Here is a 13929-nt window from a genome sequence, read left to right as displayed (position 1 = left end):
ATGTATGGCAGATCCCGGCAGCATTGCGGGGTGTGCAGTCGGCGTGGCCAGTAGGATCCCTGCGAGCCCATTGATTGTCCGTATCTGGGAGCGTTCCCGTGACCTTGTGCAAGTCCCCTTGGAGAGCCAGGGCCCCGCAGCAGAACATTCCGGGAAATCTCCCCCGCCCCAGCCAAAGCAGGAGCACACACGAGAGGCGAGTTCGGGGGGTGTGTGTGGCGGAGAGACGAGACGTCACCAATAACGTCACGCCTGGGGACCTTTTGCGATTGGCGGAAAGGGAAGGTTGTACCCCGAAGGTCACACGCGATTGGCTGCCGGCGGGGGGCTGCATCCCTTCTTTCCCCTACATTCTGTACGTAGCCTCGCTGGGCAGCCCCTGCCTTCCTTTGCGCAATCCCAGAGCCGGCGGCTCCCTTCTCCCGTGTAAACCCCCGCTCCGCTGCCAGGTGGGTGCCGCGCTTCGCGCGTGGGCTGGGCTCTGCGTCTCCTGCAGTGGGGTCCTGCTGTAGCAGCAGGCGGCGGAGGTTTCCGTGGGGGGCCTCCAGGCCGCGCGTGGAGCTGTGCCTGCTGCTGGGTCTGGGCTGGACCTTGGAGGCCGCTGCGGCCCGGGTCAGTGCGGGACAGCGGGCTGGGCTGTGGGAGTCGCTCCCAGTGATTCCGCCCCCCTCGGGGATGTCCCTCTCTGCCTCCGAGCCCAGGCGGTGCCGTCCCGCCGTGGTGGGTCGGGCAGAACGGCCTGGCTTTCAGCTCCCTCCCTCCCCGCTCCTCGGTACAGCTGGATTCTCGAGGACAAGTTTGCATCTTCGTTTCTGGCAACAAAGTAGCCACGTTCGTCCCTGGTGGTGATCCCTGCAGCGAGCCTGGATTTTCCAGCTCGTGAGGTCTTTTCTGGCCAGTAATTTAGACTGTCAGGGAGCAATGCATCAGAGAGAAAGCTGTGAAGGAGATTAAATGCTCCTTTTAGCTGCATCTCTAGATCAGGAGTTACCTGCCGCCCTGTTCTAACATGGGGGAAACAAGTTTGGATCACATCATATGTCTGGTTTCAGAGTAGCAGCCCTGTTAGTCTGTATTCGCAAAAAGAAAAGGAGGACTTGCGGCACCTTAGAGACTAACCAATTTATTTGAGAATAAGCTTTCGTGAGCTACAGCTCACTTCATCGGACACATCATATGTCTGTTAGGAAAGAACTATTCGTGACCTCTGGCAAAGGTGTACGTGAATCTGAAAGTCACCATTGTTTTAAAAAATCCTCGGGGGCGGGGGGAAATATAAAACCCATCTATCTGCAATTGCTTCAAGTAATAATTAAGATAAGTATAACTGAAGGAGATTGGGGGAAAATATTTTTCTATATCTTCACTTTGCATTGGGTACCTGGCAGAATTCTTAAGTTTTTTAACTAGTTGTTAAAGATGCAGCTGGAAAAACAGAAATTGGCAGTAGGTTTCAGGCAGGTATTGATACATGGGATTGTTTAATTTCAAAACTAAATGCTTTGAATAATCATTTAAAAAAATTTAAAACTCATACCAACTTCATCAGTTTGTGGCACTAAAACTACCATTAGAAGAAAAGCCACATATTCAGTATGCCTTAAAAATTGCTGTCAATTTAAAAATATGTTGTAAATGTACTATCTTTAACATAATTAATGCAGCTAAGATTATTAAAAGTAAGAATTTTTTTAAAACCCATCTTGCCAATCTTCGTATGTCTTGTACTTCTTTCAGTAAGGCCAGTGAAAATCAATGAGGTCAGTTTTGCTCTAAGACTTTAATAGTGTTTGAGTTTCAAAGGCTTCTGGGAATGTTTGTTTACAAGCACCTATTTTTATTGGAACTCAGAAAGTTTCCACACTGTTTTCTTTTGGTCTGAGGTTTTATAAAATCTTGTTTTCAGGCCAAATTTAAGGTGACAGTGTCCCTTTAATAGACCAAATGTCAAAAATACAAAGCACTGTACAAATGGGAAAGAAGATTTTTGCATGCTAACTCTTCTGTCCCTATCCCTATCCCCATGTGACCCATCCCTTATCCCCATGTGACCCATAATCAGCCAGTTAGTTTTTTGTACAAGTGGGCCTTCAGCAGGAAGGATGGTGTGCTTGCTGGCATTCTGCTCATAGGAAGGTGCTATGGAAGAATGTAAGTGAGAACTAAAAGATCATTACACATTGCATTTCGAAGTAGCTTTCTCTGATACTGTAGGATGCTCACTATTTATTTCTTGCTATTGCTCTGATCTTGCAAAGATTTACAGGGTTCAGAGTAGCAGCCATGTTAGTCTGTATCCACAAAAAGAAAAGAAGTACTTGTGGCACCTTAGAGACTAACAAATTTATTTGAGCATAAGCCTTCGTGAGCTACAGCTCACTTCATCGGATTTACAGACACTCCTAACTTGAAGTCCATGAGCAGTCCCACTGAGTTTAAAGGGCCTTTGTATGCTTAGTTAGATATGTGCATAGGTCTTTGCAAAACCGGGGTCTAAGAGCTAGATTTTCAAAGATGTTTAAATACAGATAGGCATCTAGACCAGATCCTCAAAGGTATTCAGGCATCTAAGTACGTTTTGAGGATCTGGACCTTCGTGGGGTTTTCAAAAGTGCGTAGGCACCTAGCTCACAGTGATTTAAATTTAAATAGGGATTGGGTGCCTAGGCATGCTTCTGTAAGTACCTTTAAAGAAACGGCCCAAGGGCATTTGTCATTGATCATGTAGAACTCTTAACTGTACTTTATTGCTTTTTTATGAGTTAATCTCTTTTTTTATCACTATGCCAAGTGATAAGGAAGATATTTATAAGGTGGGGGGCTGATACATTTTTGGCTCTTGCATATTTATACTGGTGACTCAGTCTAACTGGCATTTTTGCTTAAGCCTCCAGCACTGATCACAAGTACAATAACTAGAATTAAAAAAATATACCTTGCACATGAGTAAAAACCTTTTGATACACCGATACTGGTGGTTTGATTTTTGTGAAGTAACCTAGCCAAAGCAAAGAGAAAATGAGACTTTGTAATGTTCTCTTACTATTTCAGCTGTGGTTTACATTAGAGAGCTTATGTTTGGTAATGAAAGTAAATTCAGATTTCTCTTGCACAGGAAATCTGGGAATATTAGTATTGTTAATCAGAAAATTGTGATAATTATTGCTGGTGTTACGATCATTGTAGTGATTAGTTGAGTATGTTTTACAACAGATTTTTAAAGAGACGTGAACTTCTTGTACAAACAAAGTGGTTTCTAAGCACCTTTACAAGCCTGGTATCATTTAACTACTTTGTCTTTGCTGCCATCAGGTTTTATTATGCTACGAGCATTCAGAAATCCAACTGGTAAGTGTGGGGTCCACCTTTTAAAGTGCCGTCACCATCATAAACCTGTACTGGCAATCAGGAGGGAAGACGTTAGTGCTTGGGAAAGAAGAGCACCTCTAGCACCAAAGCATGTTAAGGAGCTAACAAATTTGGGATACAAAGTCTTAGTACAGCCATCAAACCGGAGAGCCATCCATGAAAAGGTAAGTTCTGCTGTGGTTCCCATTTAGAAGAACGAAATGTAACATTGGTTTACTTAATTATGGTACTACAGCATTAAAGGATGTAAATAATAGTGAACATATGTTATTATCTACTTCGTTATTTATTACAAAAGGGGGTCATTCTTTCCCACTGACAAAAGCAATGGGAATCATTGGCTAGATCTGTAAGTATCCCAATATTGATGCCTATTCATAGTTCTTTGTTTTTAGGTCTGTCCTGCCCTCCCTCAGCCGCACTGCCTTCTCTTGTCTAAATTCTCAATAGTTCTTTGCATAGGAACTTTGGGGTTTTATAAAAAGAAAAGGAGTACTTGTGGCACCTTAGAGACTAACCAATTTATTTGAGCATAAGCTTTTGTGAGCTACAGCTTACTTCATCGGATGCATAAAGTGGATGCATACACAGAGATCATGCAAAAATGGGTGTTTACCATACACATTGTAAGGAGAGTGATCACTTAAGATGAGCTATTACCAGCAGGAGAGTGCGGTGGGGGGAGAGAAAACCTTTTGAAGTGATAATCAGGGTGGGCCATTTCCAGCACATTTCCAGGAGTTAACAAGAACCTCTGAGGAACAGTTGAGGGGGGGGGGGGAGGAATAAACAAGGGGAAATAGTTTTACTTTGTATAATGACTCAACCACTCCCAGTCTCTATTCAAGCCTAAGTTAATTGTATCCAATTTGCAAATTAATTCCAATTCAGCAGTCTCTTGTTGAGTCTGTTTTCGAAGTTTTTTTGTTGAAGAATAGTCACTTTTAGATCAGAAATCGAGTGACCAGAAAGATTGAAGTCTTCTCCGACTGGTTTATGAATATTATAAATCTTGACATCTGATTTGTGTCCATTTATTTTTTTACGTAGAGACTGTCCAGTTTGACCAATGTACATGGCAGAGGGGCATTGCTGGCACATGATGGCATAAATGTTGGCATACTGTGGGGCCATGCGGGCCATTACCCTCTGATCCCACTGAGGGTTACCAAAAGAAACTACAGCATTTGCTCAAGAAACTCCCTGAAAAAGCACAAGAACAAATCCGCACAGACACATCCCTGGAACCCGGAACTGGGGTATTCTATCTGCTACCCAAGATCCATAAACCTGGAAATCCTGGGCGCCCCATCATCTCAGGCATTGGCACCCTGACAGCAGGATTGTCTGGCTATGTAGACTCCCTCCTCAGGCCCTACGCTACCAGCACTCCCAGCTATCTTCAAGACACCACTGACTTCCTGAGGAAACTACAATCCATCGGTGATCTTCCTGAAAACACCATCCTGGCCACTATGGATGTAGAAGCCCTCTACACCAACATTCCACAAAAAGATTGACTACAAGTTGTCAGGAACAGTATCCCTGATAATGTCACGGCAAACCTGGTGGGTGAGCTTTGTGGTTTTGTCCTCACCCATAACTATTTCACATTTGGGGACAATGTATACCTTCAAATCAGCGGCACTGCTATGGGTACCCGCATGGTCCCACAGTATGCCAACATTTTTATGGCTGACTTAGAACAACGCTTACTCAGCTCTTGTCCCCTAACGCCCCTACTCTACTTGCGCTATATTGATGACATCTTCATCATCTGGACCCATGGAAAAGAAGCTCTTGAGGAATTCCACTATGATTTCAACAATTTCTATCCCACCATCAACCTCAGCCTGGTCCAGTCCACACAAGAGATCCACTTCCTGGACACTACAGTGCTGATAAACGATGGTCACATAAACACCACCCTATACCGGAAACCTACTGACCGCTGTTCCTACCTTCATGCCTCCAGCTTTCACCCAGACCACACCACACAATCCATTGTCTACGGTCAAGCTCTATGATACAACTGCATTTTCTCCAAGCCCTCAGACAGAGACCAACACAAGATCTCTATCAAGCATTCCTACAACTACAATACCCACCTGCGGAAGTGAAGAAACAGATTGACAGAGCCAGAAGAGTTCCCAGAAGTTACCTACTACAGGACAGGCCCAACAAAGAAAATAACAGAACGCCACTAGCCATCACCTTCAGCCCCCAACTAATACCTCTCCAACGCATGATCAAGGATCTACTACCTATCCTGAAGGACGACCCATCACTCTCACAGATCTTGGGAGGCAGGCCAGTCCTTGCTTACAGACAGCCCCCCAACCTGAAGCAAATAGTCACCAGCAACCACACACCACAGAACCACTAACCCAGGAACCTATCCTTACAACAAAGCCCGTTGCCAACTGTGCCCACATATCTATTCAGGGGACACCATCATAGGGCCTAATCACATCAGCCACATTATCAGAGGCTCGTTCACCTGCACATCTACCAATGTGATCTATGCCATCATGTGCCAGCAATGCCCCTCTGCCATGTACATTGGTCAAACTGGACAATCTCTACGTAAAAGAATAAATGGACACAAATCAGATGTCAAGAATTATAACATTCATAAACCAGTCGGAGAAGACTTCAATCTCTCTGGTCACTTGATTTCTGATCTAAAAGTGACCATTCTTCAACAAAAAAACTTCGAAAACAGACTTCAATGAGAGACTGCTGAATTGGAATTAATTTGCAAATTGGATACAAGTAACTTAGGCTTGAATAGAGACTGGGAGTGGTTGAGTCATTATACAAAGTAAAACTATTTCTCCTTGTTTATTCCTCCCCCCCTCAACTGTTCCTCAGATGTTCTTGTTAACTCCTTGTTCTCTCCCCTCACCCCACTCTCCTGCTGGTAACAACTCATCTTGAGTGATCACTCTCCTTACAATGTGTATGGTAAACACCCATTTTTGCATGATCTGTGTGTATATAAATCTCCTCACTGTATTTTCCACTTTATGCATCTGATGAAGTGAGCTGTAGCTCACAAAAGCTTATGCTCAAATAAATTGGTTAGTCTCTAAGGTGCCACAAGTACTCCTTTTCTTTTTGCCAATACAGACTAACATGGCTGCTACTCTGAAACCTTTGGGGTTTTATGTAATTCATGATGTCCCATATAACTGTGTTTTTGTCTTCTTTTTTTCCTTGCTGCCTGAATTCAGGCAGAATATTTCCGCTGATGCTGTGTGTAGCTGTGACAGAAAAGGTGTGCCCCTCCCAACCCCCTCCGGCACCCGATCCGACTAATTCATCTGAGTTATATTGAAATGATTGCAAAGCCCTGTTAAGTTGCAGGCCACCATGTTTGAAGCCTTGCTAGCTGGCTGTATTGTAGTCACGCTAGCCTGACTCTTAATGAGGCATTTGTGTTAAGCTAACGCAGTTGTGAGATATACCCTTTTTACTTATCAAGTCAGGGTCTGAGAGTGGGAGGAATATATTTGAGGCGAAAAAACCAAAAGACAACCTACTGTCCAGTCTTTAAGGATTTGTACTCTAACCAGATGTTTTAAGTAACAACCACATTTACACCAAAGATAACTTACTTTGTGTAAATCTATTGATTTTTGTTATGCTAATGTTCAGCCTGGTCCCACTGTCACTTGAAGTCAATGGGAGTTGTCAAGGTTCCCTCCCCACTGTGAACTCTAGGATACAGATGTGGGGACCCACATGAAAGATCCCCCTAAGCTTATTTCTACCAGCTTAGGTTAAAACTTCCCCAAGGCACAAGTTCTTTGCCCTGAGTCGGTATGCTGCCACCACCAAGTGATTTATTAAAGAATCAGGGAAAGGATCACTGGGAGTTCCTAGTTCCCCCAAAATATCCCCCCAAGCCCTTGCACCCCCTTTCCTGTGGAGGCTTGAGAATAATATCCTAACCAACTGGTTACAGAGTGATCACAGAACCAAACCCCTGGGTCTTAGGACAATGGAGAAAAGAAGGATTTTAATTAAAAAAAAAAAAGGGGGGGGGGTTTAAAATCACCTCTGTAAAATCAGGATGGAAAACTTTATAGGGTAACAAAAGATTCAAAAACACAGCAGAACTTCCACTAGGCTTAGTTTCAAAGTTACAGAAAACAGGAATAAACGTCCCTCCAGTAAAGGAAAAATTCACCAGCAGAACAAAAGATAATGTAACATGCCTCGCCTGGCTTTTACTCTCAATTTTTGTAATATGAGAGACTTCTAGGATGGTTTATAGGAGAATGCATTTTCTGACCTGATGTTTCTCTGCTTCCCAAGAGAACACACAAAACAAAGCCTTCTCTCCCCCCACCCCAAGATTTGAAAGTATCTTCATTCCTCATTGGTCCTTTTGATCAGGTGTCAACCAGGTTATTTGAGCTTCTTAACCCTTTACAGGTAAGGAGGAATTCTAGGCTATCCTTAGCTGTATGGTTATCATGCTGCTTCCACTGAAGTTGATGACAGAAGTCTTGCCATCAACTTCAGTGGAAGCAGCATGATAAGGCACAGAGATGGGAGCAGAAGCCCTAGCTTCTGTAACCCACTGTATGACTGTGGACAAACAACCCAATTTCTGTGTCTTAGTTTCTCCATCTTACAATGGGGATTGTGATGTTTTACCCACTTTTGAAGGAATGAAAACCTCCACAGTCTATTTATTATTAGTAATAAGATGGTCTGAATTCTGCCCCCAGGGACAATCCTATGCAATCCCAATGAAATAATGTAGTGTGACTGGGATCTAAGGGGGGGGCACACTGAGATTGCTCAATTAGGGCAAACTGCAAAGAATGGGGAAGACAGTCCCCCAAACTGGTTATTCTAATATTTAGATTCACAGACCCAGCAACAAAACTGCTTCTACAATACCTTACTGGTTACCCAGAAGCCAAAAATACAGTTCCCTTAAAGCAACTGAACCTTGAGCTCCCACCCAGGCAGCCAAGTCAAATATAATGAGGATTACTGAAAATCCTGTTCATCATATAAAAACAATGCCATACAAATGCCTATCTCACTTCAGGTAACATTATAAACAAGAAGTGGGCAGCATTATCTCCTCCCGCAAATGTAAGCAAACTTGTTAGTCTGTGATTGGCTGAACAAGAAGTAGGACTGAGTGGACTTGTAGGCGCTAAAGTTTTACATTGTTTTGTTTTTGAATGTTAGGTTCTTTTTGTACATAATTCTACATTTGTAAATTCAACTTTCATGATCGAGATTGCACTACAGTAATTGTACTAGGTGAATTTGAAATACGATTTTCTTTTGGTTTTTACAGTGCAAATATTTATAATAAAAATATAAAGTGAGCACTGTACATTTTATATTCTGTTGTAATTGAAATAAATATATTTGAAAATGTAGAAAGCATCCAAAATATTTAAATAAATGGTATTCTATTGTTTAACAGCATGATTAATCGCAATTAATTTTACTCTCTTGACAGCCCTAATAGAAATCCAAGCTCTTCACTCTTAAATAAGCTTGTTTAGTAACAGGCCTTGACTTGTTTCTGTATCTTTCTGCTTCATAAGTTCTTTTAAGACCTCCTTTGTTTTTTCTGCATTACTGTTGAAGAATGAAAGTGTTTCTTAATGCTCTGTTTACAGGAATATATAAAAGCAGGTGGCATTATTCAGGAAGATATTTCTGAGGCATCTCTAATTGCGGGAGTGAAGAGACCTCCAGAGGATAAATTAATTCCCAAAAAGAACTATGCATTCTTCTCTCACACTATTAAAGCCCAAGAGGCAAACATGTCTCTACTGGATGAAATTCTAAGACAGGTAAATATTTTAGTAAGAAAGATCAGTGACCGTTACCACAAGGTAATAAACAGGATTAAACATAGAAGTGCAATGGACGTAAGTATTCATAGATATTTGAGCTTGCTTTTTATGATACACTAATAGAAAGTCTGTACTCTCCGCAGTTGTTGTTTTAAGAGATGCATTTAATTTTTTAAGCTGTTTATATTGATTCTCTTAAGCTACAATATGGAAGTAGTCAAGAGGGTATTGTATATCCAAACACCAGCTATAGGGTATCTACAGCACATCCCTTAGCTATGGGTTAGAACACATTGCTGCATCGCAGCATTTATATTGTAGGCTTCTATTTTTATTCCTGAGGGAAATAAAAATTTTGCACACAATATTTAAAAATTCTACAAATTTTATTGGTCAATAAATAAATAAATGTGGAGGCTTTAGCATGGCAGTGCGGAGCACAGGCCACTGGCTGCACAGAAGTGGGAGATCACCCTGCAGCCCCAGTCCCAGGACGTGGACCTGGCAATGAGACTGCACTTGACCCTGACACAGCACAAGGGCTGGGCCTGCCCCAGAAACCCTCTGGTGCCCTGTCCCCCATGCCAGGTGCAGGAGGTGCCGGCAGGCAGGCTCAGACCGGCAGGATCCAAGTGTGGAGGGCTTAGTGTGGAGGATCCAGGTGTGGGGTGAGAGGGATCTGTGTGGGGCAATCTGGGTGCAGGTGGCTCAGTGGGGGGTCCAAGTGCAGGTGGTTCTGGATGAAGAGGGGCTTGTTGTGGGCTTCAGGGGCATGGGACTTTTCAGAGGGCTTCAGGCAAAGGTGGTTGGGGCTCAGCGGGGGGGTGGGTCTGGATGTGTGGGGCTTAGCATGGGGGTTGGGTGCTGGGGGGGTGGGGCTTTGTAGGTGTGGGGGTCCAGATGCAACTGGTTGGGGCTCTGGGTTGTGGCTTGTCAGGGTGGAGGTTTGAGTATGGAGAGTTCAGTGGGGGGTGGTCTGAGGGGTGGGAGTCCAGACGCGGGGGTTGGGGCTCAGCGGGGGAGGTTATGGGTTTGGGGCTTTTGGTGCAGGCGGGTCTAGGTATGGCGGGGTCCAGATGCTTGGGGTTGGGCAGATGGGGGAGCAGCTTCTCAAACAGTGACCCCTCCCCCTGTGGCTGAGGAACGATGGGGATGAGAAGCTGTGTGCGTTTGCGCGCAGAGCTTCCTGCAGCTGGGGGAGGTTTCTGGCCCTGGCCCGTCCTTCCAGGGGAAGAAGTAGTCCCGGCCCCCAGCCTAGCTGGGACTAGCAGCTGAGCCCAGCACAGGGTATGAGCCAGTAGTCGGGGCATCCTCAGCATTTCTTTCTTTCCCCACCCCAGTTATGCAGTTGTTTACCTCTCTGCCAGCTGCTCTGGGCACCCGAAACAATGCGCCTGCACTGCTGGGGACGGGGTGAGTGATTGCTCGTGCAGCTTCCCTTTGCTTCCCTGTCAGAAAGTCATTTTTCTGAGGGGAAGCAAAGAAATCTGCAGGGGACATGAATTCTGCATGCATGTAGTGATGCAGAATTCCCTCAGGAGTATATTTTGATATTTATAACTGGGCTTTAAACATTCATTTTAGGCTGAAATTGCCATTCCTGGCCTCAGTCAGGGACTTAATTATCCCTCTTTACTTGTTGTTTATATGATGCAAAGCGCTCAACTTGAAACTGATAGTCTTGGCTATAATACACTTTGAAAAGCTGCTTAAGTGCTGTATATGCTTTCCTAAGAGATATTCTCACGGTTAAAGAATATGGCTCTGATTCTGACCTTTCTTGCCAGAGTAAATTGTGAGGAGAAAAAAGATTGAAGTCCGTGTAACTGTACTTCAAAACATGATATTGATATCCAGTCTAAAGGGTCTGGTGTGCAGTCCTCATGTGACTGACTATCCCAAAGAAGCTAATTCTGCCTGATTAGGAATTGCAAAATTTGGCTCTTTGCATGTTTCATAACATTGGGTAAAATCCTGGCCTCATGGAAGTTTTGCCACTTATTTCACTGGGACCAGGATTTCATCCTCTGTTTGTTCAGTACATTGATTTGAGCAACTAGTTGTCCCCGAGAACAGAGGTCATCTGTCTGCAAAGAGCATGGGCAATAAAAGTGCAAGTGTCTCCCAACAAGCCACAACCTTGATCTTCCAACTTTTTTGGGGAGAGGGTGCATGGATACTGGAATCAGATGTAACATTTACTCTTGTCTCACTTCTGAGATTGACAATGAGTGTCTTATTTGTGAGGCGGCAAATATCCAATTAGGACTGAATCACCCTGCCATTTGGTCAGGATGCTGCTGTTTGTGGGTTATGACGTCTGGGTCAGATCCTCATCTGGTGTCAGTCAGTGTAGCTCTGTTCCTGAGCTGCTGATTTATACCAGATGAAGATCTGCCCCTCTGGGTTCCTCGAAGATGGTCATGTTTCGTTTCAGTGATCTGCTGATTGCTGTACTAACATTTTTATTTCTTAACTTAAAAGTGTTATGGAGACTCTGGTTATAAACCAAGCAAGCCAAAAATCAACATGTTCTTAAAAAACACTTTTTTTTTTTTCCTACAGTTGAAAACTCAGTCCTGTGCATGTGTGTGTTTCATGCACAAAACATGGCAGAAGGTGCATATAAAAGTAGTTCCCAGAGAAGCAGTTATATCCTTGATTTTGCTGTTTAAAATCAAACTTTTAGTGAAAACATAAAAGCAACTTTTTATGTATTTTCAGGAAATTCGATTGATTGACTATGAGAAAATGGTTGATCACAGAGGAATACGAGTGGTAGCTTTCGGACAGTGGGCTGGTGTAGCAGGTATAGTGCACTATACAATAAGTAGGCCTAGGACTAATAATGCTTCACCTTTTCAGTTTACATTAACTTCCTGAGAGTCCAGGCCTGTGGTGCTTTCTGTAGCTGCTGTGCAGCTCCTGAGAATCTCTTTCTAGTCTGTTCCTAATTCCCGGCACACAGTATAGTCAGCGTCCTGAGGATTCTCCCTAACTCCATTATTTTACTTCATATTAAGTCCCACCTATCTATACAGAAGCAGTATTTCTCTTGCCAGGAGAGTAGATACTCCACCTCACTGGAAGGAGAATCAGTGACCTTAGGCCAACAGAATATGTGCTCTAGAAAGAAATGTCTGTCACCCTCCCTGTGAGCCAAAGTGTGTGGTGAAGTACAACACACGTGCTAATCAGCCCTCTTTTTTTTGTGACATGGTCCTGATAGCTTTGTATTAAAGTATTTATTGTTTTTCCACTGTACCTCCAAAAAGCTCACTACTCTTCAGTGGAATTTAGCAGTGTGGGCTTTTTTTCCTCCCCCTCCCCACATGGTTGTTCTCTCCTTTCCCCTCCCCACCAAAAAGAGAAAATATATTGGCATGTTTGAGGGATGCCAAATGGAGGACTGAGATCCAAGTCTGCTACTGAACCTGTTTTATCTTGAGTCCAGGAAGATCTTGGGTATCAGTCACTGTAGATCCTATATGTCCATTCTTAATTATATTAACTGTGTAATTCTGAAATAGGAATGATCAATATTTTACATGGAATGGGATTACGATTTCTTGCCCTGGGACATCACACTCCTTTCATGGTAGGATTTTTACATAATATCACTTGAACATTTTAGTAAAAAGAAATATCATGGGCTCTGGACAAACACATTGATAAGAACCCTTTGTGTCTGGTTTCAGCACATTGGTATGGCTCATAACTACAGGAACAGCAGCCAGGCTGTGCAGGCAGTGCGGGATGCTGGCTATGAAATCTCTCTGGGTTTGATGCCAAAGTCGATTGGACCCTTAACATTTGTGTTTACAGGCACTGGTAACGTTTCTAAGGTAAGATGCCTTCCCTCCCACCAATGTAATACTCGTTTTTGATGTATCTTTTTACCTAAGTCCTATTTCTGAATCTTGTACGCATCAGACTCACTGTATGCAATTTCATGATAGATTTAATTTGTGCACTACTCTTGCTTCTAGGCTTTTTGCCATGGTATGATATGAATTCCCAGTTACCCTAGACTTGTGCTTGTAGAAGAGCTATGATACTGGTTACTAGTCATGAATCATATAAACTAGGCTGCACTGTCAAGGACAGCTGCTCCTCACCCCCTTAAATGCTATAGAATGGTTAAGGATGACTATGTGGGAGAACTTCTGTTTGCTTTATCGGTCTGTATGTATTATTCTTCAAAGAAGGTTAGACTTACACATTATTTATGTGGTGTAAGACTTGATGTTACTCTACCTAAAGGATGGATGGTTGATCCAATGGATGGGTTACGCTCTCCACTACTCCTGAGATGCAGGCATTCACAGAAGCTCTTTGCCTTTTGGGGCTGGGTGGTGGCAGAGTGCAGCCTCCATTACATTCACGCACCCATTTAACATACATCCTTAGGCAAGAGACTACTAGCCTGCTGTTGGCTGCAGTGAGCAACTGATGTGGAACCTGGTTGATGGTCTGTTAGGAGAAGCTAATGAGCATGTGCTAAAGTGAAATGTCAGCTCAGAATCAGCAGTGAAACTCCTTTCTGGGGTCAACCAAGCCTCAGAGACAGCATAATCCTGCAGGCCATCCTCCATGAAACAGAAGAAGAGCCAAAGGAGAATATCGGTTGTCCCACCTGTTAGGATATAGATATTCAGGCCTGTCTGTAAAGGCCTATAATTTAAGAATTTAGGTATGTTTATCATTTTAGCTAGTTATA

General features: G+C 43.5%; 1 protein-coding gene across 2 annotated transcripts in view; it reads left to right on the top strand.

Moving 5' to 3' along the window:
- The first annotated feature begins 310 nt into the window (after window positions 1–310).
- Window positions 311–13929, top strand: part of AASS (aminoadipate-semialdehyde synthase) — a 51133-nt gene continuing 37514 nt past the window's right edge. The window contains exons 1-6 of one of the 2 annotated variants that reach the window (XM_073328205.1): window positions 311–449; window positions 3313–3533; window positions 9030–9206; window positions 11934–12018; window positions 12740–12807; window positions 12908–13054. In XM_073328205.1, coding sequence (XP_073184306.1) covers window positions 3321–3533; window positions 9030–9206; window positions 11934–12018; window positions 12740–12807; window positions 12908–13054 — 690 coding nt within the window. In that variant the 5' untranslated portion in view covers window positions 311–449; window positions 3313–3320. The remainder of the gene's footprint in view (window positions 450–3312; window positions 3534–9029; window positions 9207–11933; window positions 12019–12739; window positions 12808–12907; window positions 13055–13929) is intronic. The other variant, XM_073328204.1, reaches the window with a different exon arrangement.

The sequence above is a fragment of the Lepidochelys kempii genome, chromosome 1 (assembly GCF_965140265.1).
Source record: "Lepidochelys kempii isolate rLepKem1 chromosome 1, rLepKem1.hap2, whole genome shotgun sequence".
Taxonomy (NCBI): domain Eukaryota; kingdom Metazoa; phylum Chordata; order Testudines; family Cheloniidae; genus Lepidochelys; species Lepidochelys kempii.
The sequence above is the reverse complement of the archived record's forward strand: the minus strand, read 5'-3'. Positions and strand labels throughout refer to the sequence as shown.